The 18,435-nt window shown below is 31.6% G+C and overlaps 1 protein-coding gene and 1 pseudogene across 2 annotated transcripts in view; both read left to right on the top strand.

The window, feature by feature from the left end:
- The first annotated feature begins 11,800 nt into the window (after positions 1-11,800).
- LOC123013860 lies at positions 11,801-16,007 on the top strand (annotated as a pseudogene).
- The window catches only part of LOC123013991 (RNA pseudouridylate synthase domain-containing protein 2-like), a 344,356-nt gene continuing 339,694 nt past the window's right edge, over positions 13,774-18,435 (top strand). For both annotated transcript variants that reach the window (XM_044412876.1, XM_044412877.1), the window contains exons 1-2: positions 13,774-13,912; positions 16,616-16,975. In XM_044412876.1, the coding sequence (XP_044268811.1) occupies positions 16,802-16,975 (174 nt within the window). In that variant the 5' untranslated portion in view covers positions 13,774-13,912; positions 16,616-16,801. The remainder of the gene's footprint in view (positions 13,913-16,615; positions 16,976-18,435) is intronic.

Raw genomic sequence — 18,435 nt, 5'->3', positions numbered from 1 at the left:
TTGCCTTATAAAAAGGAAGCGCAAATATCGCTAATAAGTCAGTTCCAAATCAGTCGTCAAGTCGAATCAGACTAGTTGTGTCAATTGAAGAAGAAGCTACCAAGACACCCTGTGCCACCATCTGAGACCAGAAGCTGTCAGCCGAAGCAGTCCGATTGTTCAATGGGGTACTATACTATAAAAAAAGAATGGAAAATTTAGGTTTATATTATTCTTCGTTGTTAAATAGCAATATGACTAAAAATCGATTTTCAATAAAGCTGCAATTTTTTAAATAAATGAGATTTAAACAAGTGGCTTTTGATCCACTACATTCAAACGGTATTACAATGCGCGTTTGATGACGTCGGGCCTCCCCGTCCAATCAGCAAACGCAGCTCTATTTTGTCTCATTTACCGACGACTTTCCTGCTCCATCTTCCATTGGAGTTTGGGTTAGAGCTGCCGGCTTTGGCTGATTTTGCGCGTTCGTCAGGGTCTGCTCACGTCATCGCTTGGCGGAAATATGGTGTGTTTGAAAGTGTGTTTATTTTTCACCAACTTCAATTTTTTTTTCGCCTTGAATTCACGCTTTCGCAAAAAACAAAAAACATCGGTATATTATTTTTTTTATGTAGATTTAACTTAGACAATAAAAAATATATAGTATAGAACCTCATTGCATAGTCATGAGCTGTAAGTTTTGATTTATTTTTCCTTGAACTGTTCACGTTGCTCCGATTTACCATGCCGTACCATATTCCGATTTTGTTGTGGAATTTCGAACAAAATGTCAACGGAAGCCGTTATGAAAATTTCCTATTTATTTAAGTCATGTTTTTGCTAAGCTAAAAACGCTTGGGCCGGAATGAACTTGAAATGTAAATGGATGGGTTCACGAATCAAAGCAATGATGACAGAGATTTGGTCTCTGGTTACAATTCACGAACCCCAAGTTAGGTCTAAGGTTTTAGTTTCATTTATCGTTTATTTCTATTTAGATTGTTAAGTGTACAGATGAAAACCAGAGTTGTTATAATATGTATAGATAAGCCTGATACAGAAATTTCAATATTTTTCCAAATTGAATAATAAATACATTTTGCTAGTTTTTCATAATCCCGTTAAAGTCCATAGTTTGTGCAAAATTACTAATTTAATTAATTCTTTTATTGATAAACGTGCCGTTAACACTATTGTTATTTTTGCCAATTTCCGTTAAAATGTTTAATAATATATTAGTGCCTAAGTAGGTCACTCTGTGTTTAGACAATAGTTTTAATTATTTTGTTCACTTAACCTTTATTTATCTTTCTTATTTATCCAAAATTAAGGTAGGTTCAAAAAGTTTTAAAAACTCAATAACCCGCCACATTGTCAAACATTCCGGAATCTCACATCCGTGTGATAAGGTATGAGGTACAATTACATCGCCGTTTCTTAAATTTGCAGTAATTTGAATAACTTGTTGAGATCTTGCGGCAATTGAAAACGTATTGATTTGTTTGGAAGGTAGATTTTGAAAATGTATTCTTAATTTTGCTGATGCAGTTAATAATAGGTTATTAAAATCTAAGGTTGCGTTTAAAAATTCTAAGTTGTCTAGACCAATTGAACCATTAAAAATATTATGGAATTTAAATAAACGAAATTTCATGAATTCCCCAGGTCTTTTAAGTACATCGGGTACTTTCATCCAACCACTATAGCGATGCGCTGAAGTTAAAAATGTGTTAGAAACTATAAACGGATCATATTGAATGAAATATTTGTGAAAAAAATATTTGTTCAGCAACTGCGGGAACAATAAGATTTTGTCGCACCTGTATCAATTAAAAATTTTAAATTATTAAAATTTGGAAGAACAATATATGGCAATTTACTTGTGTGTTCTTCGTTATGATTAAAAGAGACTATGTTTGATTCGAGGCCGAGGTTGTTACCGTAAAATTTGCGGCTTCTTCAAGTTGAAAATTTTGGTCAACTGATTCGTTAAATTGAGAAGAATTGCTGTCATGGCGGTTTAGGAAAACTCTGTCTTGTGCTAATGCTCATAGGTGTGGCAGGTGTTGGTTTAAAATTGGGATTTGGCTTGAAAACATTTTTTTTTTGATTTTGTTCATTGTTGGACGGTCGAAAAGCTTGGATATTGGTAGGAAATCAATGATTTACAACGGGTTTTTATTTAAAGCAATTGGTTGCTACGGAAATCTATGAAATTTATCATTACCATCTCTTGAATTTTGAGAAAAATTATTATTTCCGATTGGTTTCTGATAATATCTAATGTTATTTTCTTCGCTAATGTTAGTCAAAGCAGTTTGCAGGTTGATGGGTCGCATTGGTCGAATCGAGCTACCTAAACGTTCTTTCAATCCAGCTAAAAATGTTTTTAATGCTAACTTGTTGTAAAGTTTTTTCTTAATTTGTATTCCATATTCGTTATTTTCATGAGTTCTAACGTACGAACATAGCAAATTTAACAACAATTGCAATGGTTTTTCGTTATTTTGTTTTAAGAGTACTAGATCGCGGATTAAACAAACTTCGTTACGCTGAACACTGATGAAGTTTCTGATTAAGGTTTCTTTAAGTTCTTGCCAGGTTGTCACGCTTTGAATATTTACAGCAATTACAGCAAATTAACTGGCAATGCTAATTTGTTTGTAATGGCCTTTAAAATGAAGGTATTCAAAAAACTATTCGGATTTGCGTTATCAAAAAATGTATTGATTCTGCAGCTAATATAAATTCGTTTAATTCATTGGGGTTTCCGTCGTTATGTGGTACGCAGGACAAATATTCTGGTTTAAATTGTGCGGGATTCATGATTTGTTCAAAATTAAGGGATTCTAACTCGGATTGGGAATTAACGGATTCTGAGTCGGATTCGGAAGAAGTATTCGGTATTAGAGAAAGATTTCGAACTCACTCTATTACCATGAAAGACTTTACTTCCATTAGGGCCGCCTACGATAGGTGGGTTATTTGACTTCTGGGCTGCCAATCTCGGTCCTGGAGGTTTTTCTTTTTTTTTGACACGGTACCGGATGAACTCTTGATACAGACGATAATTCACGATGAAGTATCTCCCGGTATCCTACTGACCGCGCCAGTTATATTAATCGCGATGATTGACTAGGGATTTTTTTTTAAAGAAAATCATTGGAACTGAAAGAATAACTTTATTCTACGACGATTACAGTAAAAGTGTTGATTTAACTCAAACTAATTCAAATTAAAGAAAAAATGCTGATAATAATAAAATGGAATGCCGGTTCATGGCCTGGAAAACACCGGAAAACACGTGTAGTCTTGTTCTTAGATAGCGTTTCCGAGATGGATGGAATCCGCTGATATGACATAGACGTATTGAAAGTATATTTTTTTATTATTAACATCATTTATTTTGCACATAAAAAATAATTCTATAGCCGCAATTAAAGATTCATTTTGTCACCAATTTTTACATGACAAATCAGATGATATGAATAATAAAATATTGCGTATGATAGTCACATTAAAAAACTTACTTCTTTTTTTTCAAAAAGTAAATATTTAAGTAATAATATTCATTCTTGGCTTTCTTAATAAATGTATTAAATTTTTTTAACACATCCGATGTTGCTGGAAATGCTACCAAATTTAGTTTTTCAAATGGAACACCTATGTTTTTTCCTCCAAACAATAATAATTCACATGAAAAATACTGTAAACCGCTATTTATTACATTTTGAGTAACACAATGCAATCAAAAAACATCTTAAATCTTAGAATTTTATAAGGAAGTTGGTCGCGTAGCCTGATTTTTAATTTTAAAGGAAAGGTATGAATAAAAAAATGCTTGGATACAGTTTAATTGTTGGTTTGACAAATCTAATTTGTCAGTTGATTAGTGAGTTCTTTTATGGAAACTTTTGGATTTTCTTCGACTGATAACAGAACATTCAGATTTCTATTTTCTTGTTCTTCACAATTTTTACACATTTTCAAGAAGCGAATCTATTCGTCTCAGTTGTTTTTCAATTCGACTAAATTTCCAACGATTTGGGTGAACTCTATTTGAGTATTTTTCTGTATAGTGTCTTTCAGCTTCCGCTCTATTTTTATTGCACTCAAAAAACACTTCAAGCTGATCTACCAATTCGTCGTAATTAATATCATCCATTATTAAAGATCAAAATAGGCTTTGTCAAAGTAACAATTATACGGTATCCAAGCATATTGCTTTTTGCATGAATACCTTCACAAGTAAAATCCTCCCACGTTGCAAAATTTGCAATAAAATTCAAAAATTTTAATTGTTTTCTGAGTGCATTTTGTCAAGTAAAATGTAATAAATAGAGGTTTACCGTATTTTTCATGCCAATTATTATTGTTTCGAGCAAAAAAACATAGGTGTTTTATTTGAAAAACTAAATCTAGTAGCATTTCCGGCTACACCGGATAACGAGGAATGAATAGTATTATTTGAAAATTTAGTTTTTGAAAAAAAAGGAAGTTTAGGTGTTATCGCCCGGTGCTACTTGGACCGAACACCCTGTATAATAAAAGTGCATTTTTGCATGCATACCAATATGACGAAAAAATTCCCTTTAAAATTCTAATGATTTTACTTATATTGTTTTGTTTACACAAATTGGAAGCATTTGTAACCTTACCTGTTTAATCTCAGTTTTAAAAACCATTAGTTAAAAGGTATTTAAGGTATAGAAAAGTAATAATTTTTGTATGACAAAAAAATTGGACTTTTTAATTACTTATCCCTTGACAGGTTAAATTAATTATATTCATTTCAGAACACTCGTAAAATATTTAGAAGGTATACAAAAATAGTGTTAACAATTGAAATTATACAGGGTGTTTATGGTCTTGAGGTTGAAATTCAAATGAGATGATATTCACGGTAGAAGAAAACTAATACGCTATATAAAACAAAAATTCACGTTGTTAAAGGAAATTATTCATTTTACACTATTTGTTTGAGAACTGCTGCTTCGGCTGCAACAATGGTCATTAGTATCATTACCTTGTGTTTCACCGTAAATCACGACAACCAATTTATTATTTTAATATTTTGCCAGACATGTTTATAAAATTTGATAAAAATTAAGAAAAACGAATCAAACCTATTGGAAACGATTCGCTGAAAGAGATTAAACAGAAGATCTTCGAATTTTGATAAAAACTAAAGCAAAATCAAATCAAATGATGATAGTGGCAAAACTATAAAGTGACTTTTCTATTTCATTGTCATGGATGCGATTTTTTATCTGTTGCAACAATACAATTTTATCTGAACAAGGAAATAATTCCAGTAACCCTCAAATCGTGTACCAATATTTTGAAGTTAAATAACATTCTTGATAATAACAATTGTGTGAATTTTTTTTCTCGGTTACAGTATTTCTGTACTCTCCTATTACTACGTCAATTTTCAACTCCAAGACTGTAAACACCCTGTATTTCTATACTCGTATAAAACCTTTTCAAAACATTTGGTTAATTTTATTTGTGAGATACTTAGCTAAAAAAGTAAAAAAGAAAGAGTTATAAAAAAATTCTTTTGCGCTCAGTACAGAAAACATTACATTTATAAGAATTGTACATAATTTGTCAAATACGGGTAAAATGATAAAAACAAATGATAAAAAATGATGAAAACGACATTTATTATCGTCTATGTTATATATACATTTTTATAGTCTATCTAGAACGTTCCAGTTTTCGTAAAAAGCCCTTACCCATAACGGATATACCTATTTAAAAATGTAATATTTCTTTAGTCTTTAATCATACGTAGATAACAAAAATCCAGAAAGGTGTAAAATGGATGATAGCAGTCTCAGTTAAAATAGATATGTTTGTTATAGATTTGTTAGAAATGATTATTTAGTGGCACCTTCCCGTTATATTCCGCAAACAAAGAAACGGTCCTTAACACCTGACTTCTTCTTTTATCGTATCTTTTTACCTGCTTCGAGGTAAAAGTCGAAAAGGTTACGTAAATCTACAGGTTGTTGGTAAAGCCAGGTACACCCGGGGAAAAAACTATTCACCAGTCTAACTTGGCGCTCACGCTGCGCTTTGTTGCAATAGTGTTTCAAACTAACTAGTTGAGGAGCAGGTATAATATGTTGAAAAACCCTTATTTAGGAAGTTGGTATAGACTGGAGGACACACGTTTCTTGAAAACTGTGTTATGGAAAATTGCTACAATGAGTATGTCCCCGGATTGAGTTTACAAGAGGATTTTTTTTATCTTTGATTATACGCCAAAGCTGCAAAGGAAAAACATTTCTTGCAGTATCTGAAACGAGCAAATCTGTAATTAAAACTTTATTATTCTAACTTAATAGAAAAAAAGTTCATTTTTCTCTTGATTTTGGACTTACTTTTTGTGAATTATTTTCCTCAGCGTTTTAAATCCCATCACATTGGCGGTTTTACTTTTTTAATAACAATGTGACTTTGCCAAATGAGTTTACGCAAGTTAAATAACAAAAATGTTCAAGAAAAATATAATTTTAATAAATGGCAATTCTAAAAAACAGCTTTAAGATAAAAAATACAAAGTTATTTTTAACAAAAACAATTATTATTCAATTAATTAATTAATATTCAAAGTGACATCGTTGTCAAAAAATTAAATCGCCAATGTAATGAGATTTAAAAAGCAGAGAAAAATTATTATTATTATATATCGAGCGATCAAGATAATTTGTAATCGAGTCCAAAAACGTATGTCTGTAAAATGTCAAGTAAAATGACAAGTCAAAAGGTAAAATGGCATCAAAAAGGTGATGATTATAATAACCAAATTTATAATTTACCTTTAAAAAAGAACGGTCCTACTCGTATTATTATTCCTCGGCGACTAATTCCAGCCCATTTTATTGCCGTTTTACCTTTCAACTTGTCATTTTATTTAACGTTTCACGTGCAATTAATTCAAAAACAGACGTACGTCCTTGGATGCAAAGATGATTATTATTACAAATTATCTTGATTTCTGGATATTTATATTATATTATTAAAAATTAACTTTTCTTTTCACTGAATCAGAATAATGAAGTTTTAAGTACAGATTTGCTCGTTTCAGGTAAAGCAAAAAATGTTTTTCCTTTGCCGTGTTGGCATAAAATTATAATTTTTTTTTTCTTGTAAAATTAATTTTACCACTGACTTTTTTGCTTTGTTTAAAGGTAAAAAAAGATAAATAGAAAAAACGAAAGAAACTAGTTATTTATTAATAAAATTAAATGTAAATCACAAAAATACAATGTTCTAATAATTAMTGTAGTAGTCTTCGGCRTCAATGCATTCCTGCAATCTGCRTGGCATGGAAYTGACWAAGATTTCACACAAATTTGWTCGCCTTATTTGCCCCCAAACTTCATTTACACTATCTGTCAATTCATGAAGATTACGGGGTCGCACCCCATTATTACTGTTAAAAATATTTTCATGCGATGATTAATTAATAATTTGTCGCAATATTTATTTACTTGCTTAATCATTATTAAACAGCAATTGCTTTCATGTTCATCATTTTTGCATAAACTCATTTGGCAAAGTCACATCGTTATTAAAAAAGTAAAACCGCCAATGTGATGGGATTTAAAACGCTGAGAAAAATAATTCACAAAAAATAAGTCCAAAATCAAGAGAAAAATGAACTTTTTTTCTATTAAGTTAGAATAATAAAGTTTTAATTACAGATTTGCTCGTTTCAGGTAAAGCAAGAAATGTTTTTCCTTTGCAGTTTTGATAAAAAAAAATCCTTCTGTAAACTCAATCCGGGGACAAACTCATTGAAGCAATTTTCCATGACACAGCTTTCAAGAAACGTGTGTCCTCCAGTCCAGACCAACTTCCTAAATAAGGGTTTTTCAACATTTTATACCTACTCCTCAACTAGTTAGTTTGATACATTATTGCAACAAAGCGCAGCGTGAGCGCCAAGTTAGACTGGTGAATAGTTTTTTCCCCGGGTGTACATACATACGTTACACACTCCGCCTTAAGGCTGTCCGGGAGTGAACGGGCAAGTCGGTTTTCAGCACTTATTATTCTTTTTCAAAAGCAACCAGTAATACACCCTAGACAGGGTCTAAACTCAGTCTTTACCTGCGTTCAGGGGTTGGGTTAGTAAGGGTAATAAATTGCAATAAAAGTAAAAGATCAGTTCGCTAATATTTTTATGCCCTGAATTTGTGGAAGTTGCTCCAGAAATTTCCGAGAAAGCTAATAAATACTGTTTTGACTTTTGGATCTTAAAAAAAATCTAATCATAATTATTCTATCTACCTGATAGGTTGTACATATTTACTAATTAGAAAGCTCACAGGTTTCATTTTCAATGGAAATTAAATTTTTGTATGGGGCACCGCCTCCTTAATCAAATGTATCAATATCCCGCCTGGGCATTTCGTAAAAAACGCATTGGAGCAGTGATTCCGATTTTTTCTTAGTTACGGGGGTTATTAAGGAACAACAGAATGATTTTTAATTATTAACGAAAAATAACGCAATTAATAAAAGCTGGGAAGTAAGGATACAACAAAACCAGATACGCCAGGGAGAATTGATATTATGAGGTTGAACCCTTTAAGCTAAAAAACTGGATTTGTCAAAAATTTTTCCCAGATTAAAGCGCCAACGCGAATCAGTTGAACTCAAACAATGCCCAGGCGAGAAAATGATTATTTCTATGGAGACGGCGATGGTATGGGGTAACAAGACATATAATTCCATAAATTAAAATTTTTACAATCGGAAAAATTACAAATTTATGCAATTGTGGACTCAAAATTTTGGACATCAAGCAATGTCATTATTATTGACGTTTAGATCTAAAACTTGGAAGTTTTTTACTTGAAATTTATTTTTGGCGTCGATTTCCTAATACGTACAATAATGCCAGCAGTTGCAGTAAGTTTTTTATATAGTTATTATCTTTTTATTATTATTTTAAATTATTGTCATTTTTATTTAGCTGTCTGCCTAAAAACTACAAAAATCAAAATAAAAGTTGCACATAAAGTCAGTTTTACATTTTATGTCAACCGAATGACAAATCGTCCAAAATTTTGTGTCGGTACGTACATCTATTTAGATATTTATCTAATTTACTATAAAATTCATATTCTTTGGAGGGGCATTTATGATTTTTTAGCTAGGATTTTTTAGTTTAAAAGTGTACTTGATTTCCATTGCAAGTTTTTGTCATTGACCACATTTATGGGTACCACTAACCGTAGAAAAATGCGAAGTTTTCATTTTTTCATTTATAGCTATGTCTTATAAAAAAAAGATTGTGATAGGCCGAATCATTTTTTATGAAGAACAACGATTAACTAAAAAAAAAACAATCTCTTCAATGATTTTTTTTTCATAGTTGCCCCGCTAAAAAATTATTTGTTTTAGACTTCTGGCGAGAATTTGTTTAAAAGTAATAATTGTTTTGTATACGCTCTCGAAACAAGATGAGTCTTTGGTGGACCCAATAAAATAGTATAAAAAATGGTTATATTAGGTACTTAATACCCAAAATACAGTTTTTCAGAACGGATAAGTCAATTTAGGTAGTTACTATGGTGGCGAAATTTGTTTAATTTATAATAGGTGGAAATTTGTTGTATAATAAATTATTTTGTCTGATTATTGTTGCTATTTATTAAAACTCTCATAGATAATAAATAATCTTAGATCCCCACAAGGCACACATTTTTTCGAAAAAAAAAATGGTCAGGTCTACTAAACACGGGAGATTCGATAGAACTACAATTCCAACAAAATTAGCTTGTTTTTAAGTTCCACGTCAAATGTTTCTGCTTCTAGATTTCTAATAATAATAACTGAAAATTGCTAATTACATGATAAAGATGACCATAATCCGTCCTTTGCTTGGGTTGGTACAAGGGCAGGTAGAGACCCTCGATCCTCCACAGAAGCGGCGCTGGCAAAGCCTCTAGTGGTAAAAGCAATGAACTAGGAGGCATTTTTATATATTTATTACTAATTTAAAAACAACAGTGTTTTATTACATGGTGTTTGTTGAATTTGTTAAGAATTAATATTTTGTAATAAATACCAAAACTCTAAAACTAATCTTAGGTCTACAGTTAAATATCGTGACTTTTACATCAATCACAATATCTCAAAAACTAAACACTTTTTTTAAAAAAAGGCCAACGTATCGGCCTATAGAATATTCTTTTAAATTATCTTACAAAAACCAAAACTGATTACTTGATAAATGACTGAGTAAAGTTGTTTTCAAGTTCATCATTTATACATTTTTGTTCTTTTTTCAAAAATATATTTTTTTTTATCTCAACATATCGGCCTGTAGATTTAAAAAACCTTTATTTTGATGTATAATACATGAAATTCTGTTGCATATTAAGAGAGTAATCCTGTTTTCAATATACTAACGTCTCGGATCGTTGGTCGCGGACACCCTTAAGGCTCCAGACCCCCTGAAAGCTGGCGTATACCTATTACATGTAAATTTATTTCATTGTTTTTAGCCGCAAATTTGGACTTGAAAAGTTTCTTGATGTTTGTAGTGTTTCTTTAAAGGTAAATGGAGACCAGGGAAATATTCCCGCTTTAAATAAGTTAATAGATATTTTTTTATTGAATAAAATGTGAAAATTTTAATTATTAAGATTTTTTGATAACGGTATACCGTATTGAATTAAAAAAAAAACAGTTTATAGGTAATTTAAAAATACAGTGCCCTGATATAATGCGAATTTGATAACTGTTCTTGATTCTTTGATATAAAGCAAAAATTAAATTGAAAGTAGGCAACCAATAATACACGATCTTCTGTACCTGTAGCCATAATTTATGACAGGCCGGGCCGCACCGCAGGGTGTAACCCACAACATGATCGTTTTATTGCGTTTGTTCAAAGCAAAGATATGCATTTGCACCCCTCAATAAGAGAATTGTTAGTTCATTTCAAAACTTTTTTTTTTATTATTCATCTATTTAAAAATAAATTAAAAAATAGATAGTTTTAATATAAAGGCACTAAGACCAATACATAAACCTAAAAAATAAAAAATTAAAATATAATATTTATATTAATTTTACTGAGGACGGTTTTTGCTTAGGGATTATTATATGAGTTGGTCTTTACGGACAGCTCTAATTAGCCAAATTAATTTTGTGTTAAAAACGATTCTAGGTATTTGTGATGAGATACATATTATGTTGATCGTTATTGTGTTATGTGTATTATTTCGTTCTTTGGCAGTTTTAATATCGGTGTATCTCGCGCTAAATGGACATTTAATTTCAACAATAGCATTTTAACCGACTAATCCATCTGGTGTTGCACCTAAAAATGTTTTTTTTTCATCAACAAAAAAGCCGCAATTGACTGAAAACTACATTCTGCAAGACTTGATTTACTTGGGAGATCAGTTTTTTTCTTTTGATTTTGGATTTTGCTCGTTTCAGGTGAAGCGAAAAATGTTTCTCCTTTGCAGTTTTGACGTAAAATGAAAGATACATTTTTTTAAATTTTTTAATAAATAATGATAGTTTTTGTTAAAAATGACTTTGTTTTTTATCTTAAAGCTATTTCTTTGAGTTGCTATTTATCAAAATTATGTTTTTCAAGAGAAAAATGAACTTTTCTTTCTACTGAGCTAGAATCTGAATCTCTGAAATAAGAGAAACTCATGGATGGTGAAATTCTGTTTGTTTACTTTATTTCCATTTTATGACTAAAGGGACCAGGCACCATGTAGAGAAGGTCGGATGATTGACAGCTGCCACAGAATAAAAATCTAAATAGAGTATGCAACTTACAGTACACCAAATCTGAACAGTTCATTCGGTACCCTAGAGCCTTAATGAAATTCGTCAGGACCGTACTAATAATTTTTCTCCCTTTCAGGTGCAAGACAAATTAGTGCTTCTGAAAGCAGCCCAATAATTGGTAAAGGATGTGTCCCTGCGTTGTAGCAATTCAAAAAATAAGGAAGCCAAAGAACTGTTTGAGTTACTATCGACACCTCATTTTAAATCCCTAATTGACTGTCACGATCAAGTCGCGCGGATCAGCGAAAATCCTTCAAAGCCCGTGAAGACTGACATTTCGAAATTATTCCCAGCATTAAACGGGATGACGGGGGAGGCATAAGAATGGTGGGTGTCCGCAAAAAAGACGGCGAGCCTTAGGGTTTGACAGTAAGTTAACAAAACTGTGTTTTTTATTAGGTTTTAATCGTTCTCTCTTTAGGTACAGGTGGATGACAACGAAAATTTGGTAATAGCAAGGATATTGGAAGGTGGGATGATTGAAAAACAGGGCCTACTTCATGTTGGTGACGTGATTTTAGAAGTCAATGGAACACCAGTAAAGAGCGCTGAGGACCTACAAATTGAAGTGGCAAAGTCGAAGGATTCAGTGACCCTCAAAGTTGGTCAACCGCAAGAAATGGAAACTCACGCTTCACTCGTTATGAACGGAACAAGCAACGGAGTCGCAAAAAAACTTACAGTATGTTTATTTTTTTATCAACGCTTAATTTTTTTCTAACATAACTATTTTTTTACAGTGTTACATGAGAGCTCTTTTTGAATACATCCCAGAAGAGGACAGTCTTCTTCCTTGCAAAGAAATAGGTCTGCCATTCGACCGGGGTGACATTCTCCAAATTGTGGATCAAAGTGATCCTAATTGGTGGCAAGCAAAGAAGGTGGAAGGAGATGGCAGAACTGGTTTAATTCCATCTTTGGAACTGGAGGAAAGGAGAAAAGCATTTGTAGCACCAGAAGCTGATTTTGTACATAAAATAAGTATATGTGGTGCTAGGATTTCAAAGAAAAAGAAGAAAATAATTTATCAGTCCAAAAGCAATTGTGATTTTGATAAGGCTGAACTTTTGTTGTATGAGGAAGTTACAAGAATGCCTCCATTTAAACGAAAAACTCTAGTTTTGATCGGAACACAAGGAGTTGGAAGAAGAACATTGAAAAATCGTTTGATTAATAGTGATCCTGATAAATTTGGAGGAGTTGTACCGTGTATGATTCTTTTCAACAAAACCAAATACAAATTAGTCATTTGTTCTTTTAGATACAACCAGACCACAACGAGTTTTAGAGGAAAATGGACAAAGCTATTGGTTTACTGATCGTGAGAGTATGGAGGAGGATATAAAACATTCAAAATTTTTGGAGTATGGTGAATATAATGGCCACCTGTACGGAACACATCTCGATTCTATTAGAGACGTAATTAAGCAGGTTTGTAGGTTAAAAAATGTAAAGATAGAAAAATTTTGATCCCTTCAATTGTAGGGAAAAATGTGTGTGTTAGATTGTAGTCCCATCGCATTGAAAATTCTACACAACAGCTCAGAGTTTCTACCTTATGTTATATTTATATCAGCTTCAGGAATGGAACAACTTTTTTATATGACGTGGGGAGGAGTAGCTCYAATTTACGATACTCGAGCCGAAATCTAACAGTGAGTACAAAAATTTGCATAGATGTTGCACGAATATGATTTGTTAAAAAAATTGCCGGTTTTGTGAGAATGACCGACAGAGCTCGATACGACGTTACAGCTCCAGGTGAGCAAGGACACTAGAGTCGTTAGCCTCTCTGTATGAGGTGAGTATTATACGATGCAATGTGTTTTTTACATATTTGTTCACACAAATGAAATGCTATTTATGAATTACTATTATTTTGGTATTGTAGGAGGAAGATCTGAAACGAACACTTGAGGACAGCGCTAGCATGCAACGAACCTACGATAAAAATATTGATCAGGTTATGGTCAACAATGATTTTGATACAACTTTCCGACAAATTGTGGAGGCCTTGGATACTTTAACCACTGAACATCAATGGGTCCCAGTTAATTGGATWTATTGATATTCTACTGCCATATACAGGGTGATTTACGAGGAATAATGAGCCTGACCAAATTTTTGATGCAACCAACATTACAGTTGTCTCAAAATAACTTGCGAAGAGTAATGGTGGTTCATCGAGAATTTGGTCAGGCTCATTATTCCTCGTGAATCACCTTGTATTATAAGGAATCTTTCTTTAATTCTAGGATTTTATAAAATATCCCAAAATGTTTTTATCTGAATTGGAAAAAGAATCTCAGATATTATACAGGGTATTTTACGAGTAATAATGAGCCCGACGAAATTGAAAATACAACCCACAATAGATTTGCAGAGTTAACGTGGAAATTTTAGATATCACATTGTTTGAAAAACTGTTTATGAATCCACGATAGCTTTGCTTTCAATAATTTTATTTGTCACAACTGACATCAAATTTAGCAAAAAGTCAAAATGCATTCGAACGATGAGAAATCAGATCTGATTCTCATTTATGGCGAATTTGGGGAAATATGCTTCTGCCGTTCAGCCGCAAAGACAATGGGTGGTATGAATAAAAATGAAGTAAATGCTAATGCTTCAAAAACGTAGTAAATTCTTCAACAAAATTCTACTCGCTGAAGAACCCACTTTTACTCAAAGTATTTACTTTGAATTTTCCGGAAGATACTAAATCCGTAGTATCTTCCATGAAAATTTTTGTAGTAGCTACTAAACAAAAAAGTATATGCTAATACTTCGATTTTGCGCCTATTTGTAGTACATTCTTCACTTTTAATGAAGTTGCTGTTACACGAACTTTGAGTGCATACTAGGCGACTATTTCTCATTTTTTTCGAAAAATGGAGCCACAACGTAGCAGGAAGATGTACATAGTAAGAAGAAATTATGATGATAAAACCTACAGAAAAATATTTAGGTAACACTTTGCGAATATACTATATAAAATTTTGTATTTTTGCTAGAAATACATTATCACATTACTAAATACATACTGTAACGTTTTTGTGCGCTTTTTGGCAAACCAATTTATTGATGAAACGGAAGAAACACGAGGTGGAGCTCTTTCAAATATCTAACAAATGGAAGTGTTTTTACGAAGTTTGGGTAATTACTACAAAATTTTATATCCTTATAAAATATCGAAATGTGTTAAATTCAAGCCGATCCAGGTTTTCAAGAAGGCGTTGGAATTGACGTGTTAATCAAACAACTGTTTCGAAAACTATAAAGAATTATAAAGAAAGTATCAACTTTGGTTTGCACAAAAAAAGTGTTTGGATCAAATTCCCTGAAACAAACGAACAGTTAAATGTAGCAAAAGAAGAGTGGGCTCAAAACAATATTATTACCAACGTTATAGCAGCGATTGATTGTACCCACATCAGAATTATATAGAAATAAATAGAGTCAAAGTGCAAAATTTAAACTCTCATAACTTCTAAATTTTTATAGTATAGTATATAGAAATGCTCGCTGAATGTTTTAGAAGATTTATGTTTGTTTTATTAGTGGTAGGTACTACCAAAAAAAAAAAAAAAACTGGACTTTAAATAGATAAAAGATCGTTTAAAATGTAAAAGTATTGTTAGCTTTCAACTTCCTTTGCTTATTTGTACACTAGCCTGAAATTAATTTTATATTACATTTATAAAATACATCACAAGTAGAATTAGTTAAATATGACACATTAGTAGTGATATGTAGCTATTCCGGAGAGATTTTTACACAAAAGAAGGTACAAAGTCAGGCAACATCGAATAACTTTTCACAGTTTAGTCAGTAAGTAAGCCTTAAATGCCTAACTATTATTAAGTGTATATATTTGAACTGAGCAAAAGATATGAGTCACCCGTACTATGAAGTAGATTGCAGAACGAGTTCAAATTTATTTGATTAACTCTTCTGCAATTAGATAGATTATTAGAATTAGATTGTTATTATAGGTGCTTTATATTGTATCATTTTAACCGTCCAAGTGTTCAGGGAAATATGTTTTGATGAGATGATTTACCTATATTCAATGATCTTTTGTAATTATATACATTTCTTTATACATACTTACATCATACTTAGGTATAGTTTTAATGTTTAAAATATTGTTTTCAAATATAATTTTTATTTAGTTGTGACAATTTTTAATTTGTAGTTTATTCGGTTGCGCAAATAAAAATAGCTCTTTAAATATTTTGTTTCATTATTCAAGGAAAATACATATTTATAACTTATAAAATAAATAATTTGGGAGATAAAGATTTCCCGCTTAAAAATATTTTTATATTAGAGAAATTTAACACAGCACTCACATGTTGCTAGTTTTAGTTCAAGTTTGCGTAAAATTATATTTCGAGTTTTTTTTTAGTATCAAAAATTTAAATTTCGCGCGTTAAAATTTATTTCCACAAAAATCAATAGGCGCCTCCCACATGTATGCACATAGAATTGTATGCATTTAACCACGTGCGTTTTGACAGTGTATCGTTTGTTTGTGATGAAAATAAAATTAATGGTAATATGCGAAATATTCATTGTAGTTACATCGTTTTTGTTTTTCAATGTATTTATTTTAAAATATGACGAGAAATTATGGTGTTTTTGTTTTTCAATGTATTTATTTTAAAATATGACGAGAAATTATGGTGAATCATTTTAGTGTTCCGATTATTAGACTTCCATCTCTCAAAACATAACCTCACTTTCACTACATGTTTTGTTAGTTTAATAACTACTATATTTATTCCAGATTAAATTTTTCAACCGGAACGATAAGTGCACACGGTGTTTTCAACAAATACTTTTTTGGGCTTCAAGCAAAAGGTCTCCAAGCGGCAAAATTGTTTACAGTTTAGTGGTTAAAAGTGAACGATTTTGTAGTAACCGTATTAGTGGAGTGTTTAGTGTTAAAAGTTGCAGATATACTTTCGGAATTATGAATCAAATTACGGGAAGTGCGGATTCTACATTTGGTAAACAATCGGCATCCGTCTACACACAGTGCGGTGATGTGTTGACGGTTGACGAGGAAAACATTCTTGTAACGGTTAAAAGTTACTCTCCGGTGAGGGACCTTCTCCCCTGCGAAGACGATGCTAATGAGATGAAGGTAAGCGATTTTTATAAATAAAAATTTTGGGCGCAATAAACTGGGGTGACTTTTTTGCATTTGAAAGTCTGTTTTTCTGAATTCGTCTATAAAGTTTACGAAATAGTCTGGAAGGTTACCCAAAATAGCCCGTAAAGAAATACAGGGCGAATCATTTATAATAAAGACCCTAACCGATTTTTAGACGCAACCCGAAATACATTCTCACAGATAACTTGGCATTAGTTGTATAAGAAAAATTTTGTTTAATAAATTCGAATCAAAGTAGTTGTTGATATGTCACTCATTAAATTTGACAGTGTCATCAATTCCATTTTTTTCCTTTGAATTCAAAATATACTCGTTTTCATATTAATGTGCATCGAAGTAGTCGTTGAAAGGGATCATTTTAAGGTGGCAACCATGCGAAAATTCAAACAATCCTAAACTCAATCCTCCCTAAAAATTATTTTTTCAAATAAATGTGTACCCCATGTAGCAAAAAATACTTAAAATTAACAACGTAATCAACATAGGTTAGCAAACAAAGATTTTTGTCATTATTGATGTGAATAAATTTGTTTTGAATGACATTAATGACACTTTTTGTGTAAATCGGACTTTAAATTAAAGATTCATTTAGACTACAACCTACTTGATGCACATGAATATGAAAAAGAGTATACAGGCTGTTTGTGGATTGCGAGCAAATATTTTAACCACTAAGAGAGAATAAAATATGAAAAGTCGAATTGAAGACCAAACAAATTCCGTATCCAAATTTTATTTTTGCAATTTCCCCCCTATGATTTTCACGAGCCGTTCAGTGTGTCTGTCCTTGTTAGTTGGAAGTAAAAATATCAATGAAAATAAATTGCATTGAATGTTGACCGTGAAAGTTTTTATACAGAAAAAAGGAAACTTTTTGTCCAAAAAAATTATCACTTGTTATAACGTATACGGTGACGTAAAAACATACAGCATGTCCCAAAAGCAAACCGCTCTGCGTCAAGCAGTGTTAGAAAATGTCGTTCTGAGAAAAAAAGTTAATGTTTTTTTTCTAACTTCGTTTTTTATAGAGTTACAGTTTTGCAAGGAGTAAGAATAAAATTTGTACAAGTGGTATCTTGACTTAAGGCTCCAGACCCCCTGAAAGCTGGCGTATACCTATTACATGTAAATTTATTTTATTGTTTTTAGCCGCAAATTTAGACTTGAAGAGTTTCTTGAAGTTTGTAGTGTTTCTTTAAAGGTAAATGGAGACCAGAGAAATATTCCTGCTTTAAATAAGTTAATAGATATTTTTTTATTGAATAAAATGTGAAAATTTTAATTATTAAGATTTTTTGATAACGGTATACCGTATTGAATTAAAAAAAAAACAGTTTATAGGTAATTTAAAAATACAGTGCCCTGATGTAATGCGAATTTGATAACTGTTCTTGATTCTTTGATATAAAGCAAAAATTAAATTGAAAGTA

This window comes from Tribolium madens, unplaced genomic scaffold (assembly GCF_015345945.1).
Source record: "Tribolium madens isolate multiple individuals breed KSU strain unplaced genomic scaffold, Tmad_KSU_1.1 Scaffold_96;HRSCAF=242;Tcas5.2_LG5, whole genome shotgun sequence".
Classification (NCBI taxonomy): Eukaryota; Metazoa; Arthropoda; class Insecta; order Coleoptera; family Tenebrionidae; genus Tribolium; species Tribolium madens.
The sequence above is the reverse complement of the archived record's forward strand: the minus strand, read 5'-3'. Positions and strand labels throughout refer to the sequence as shown.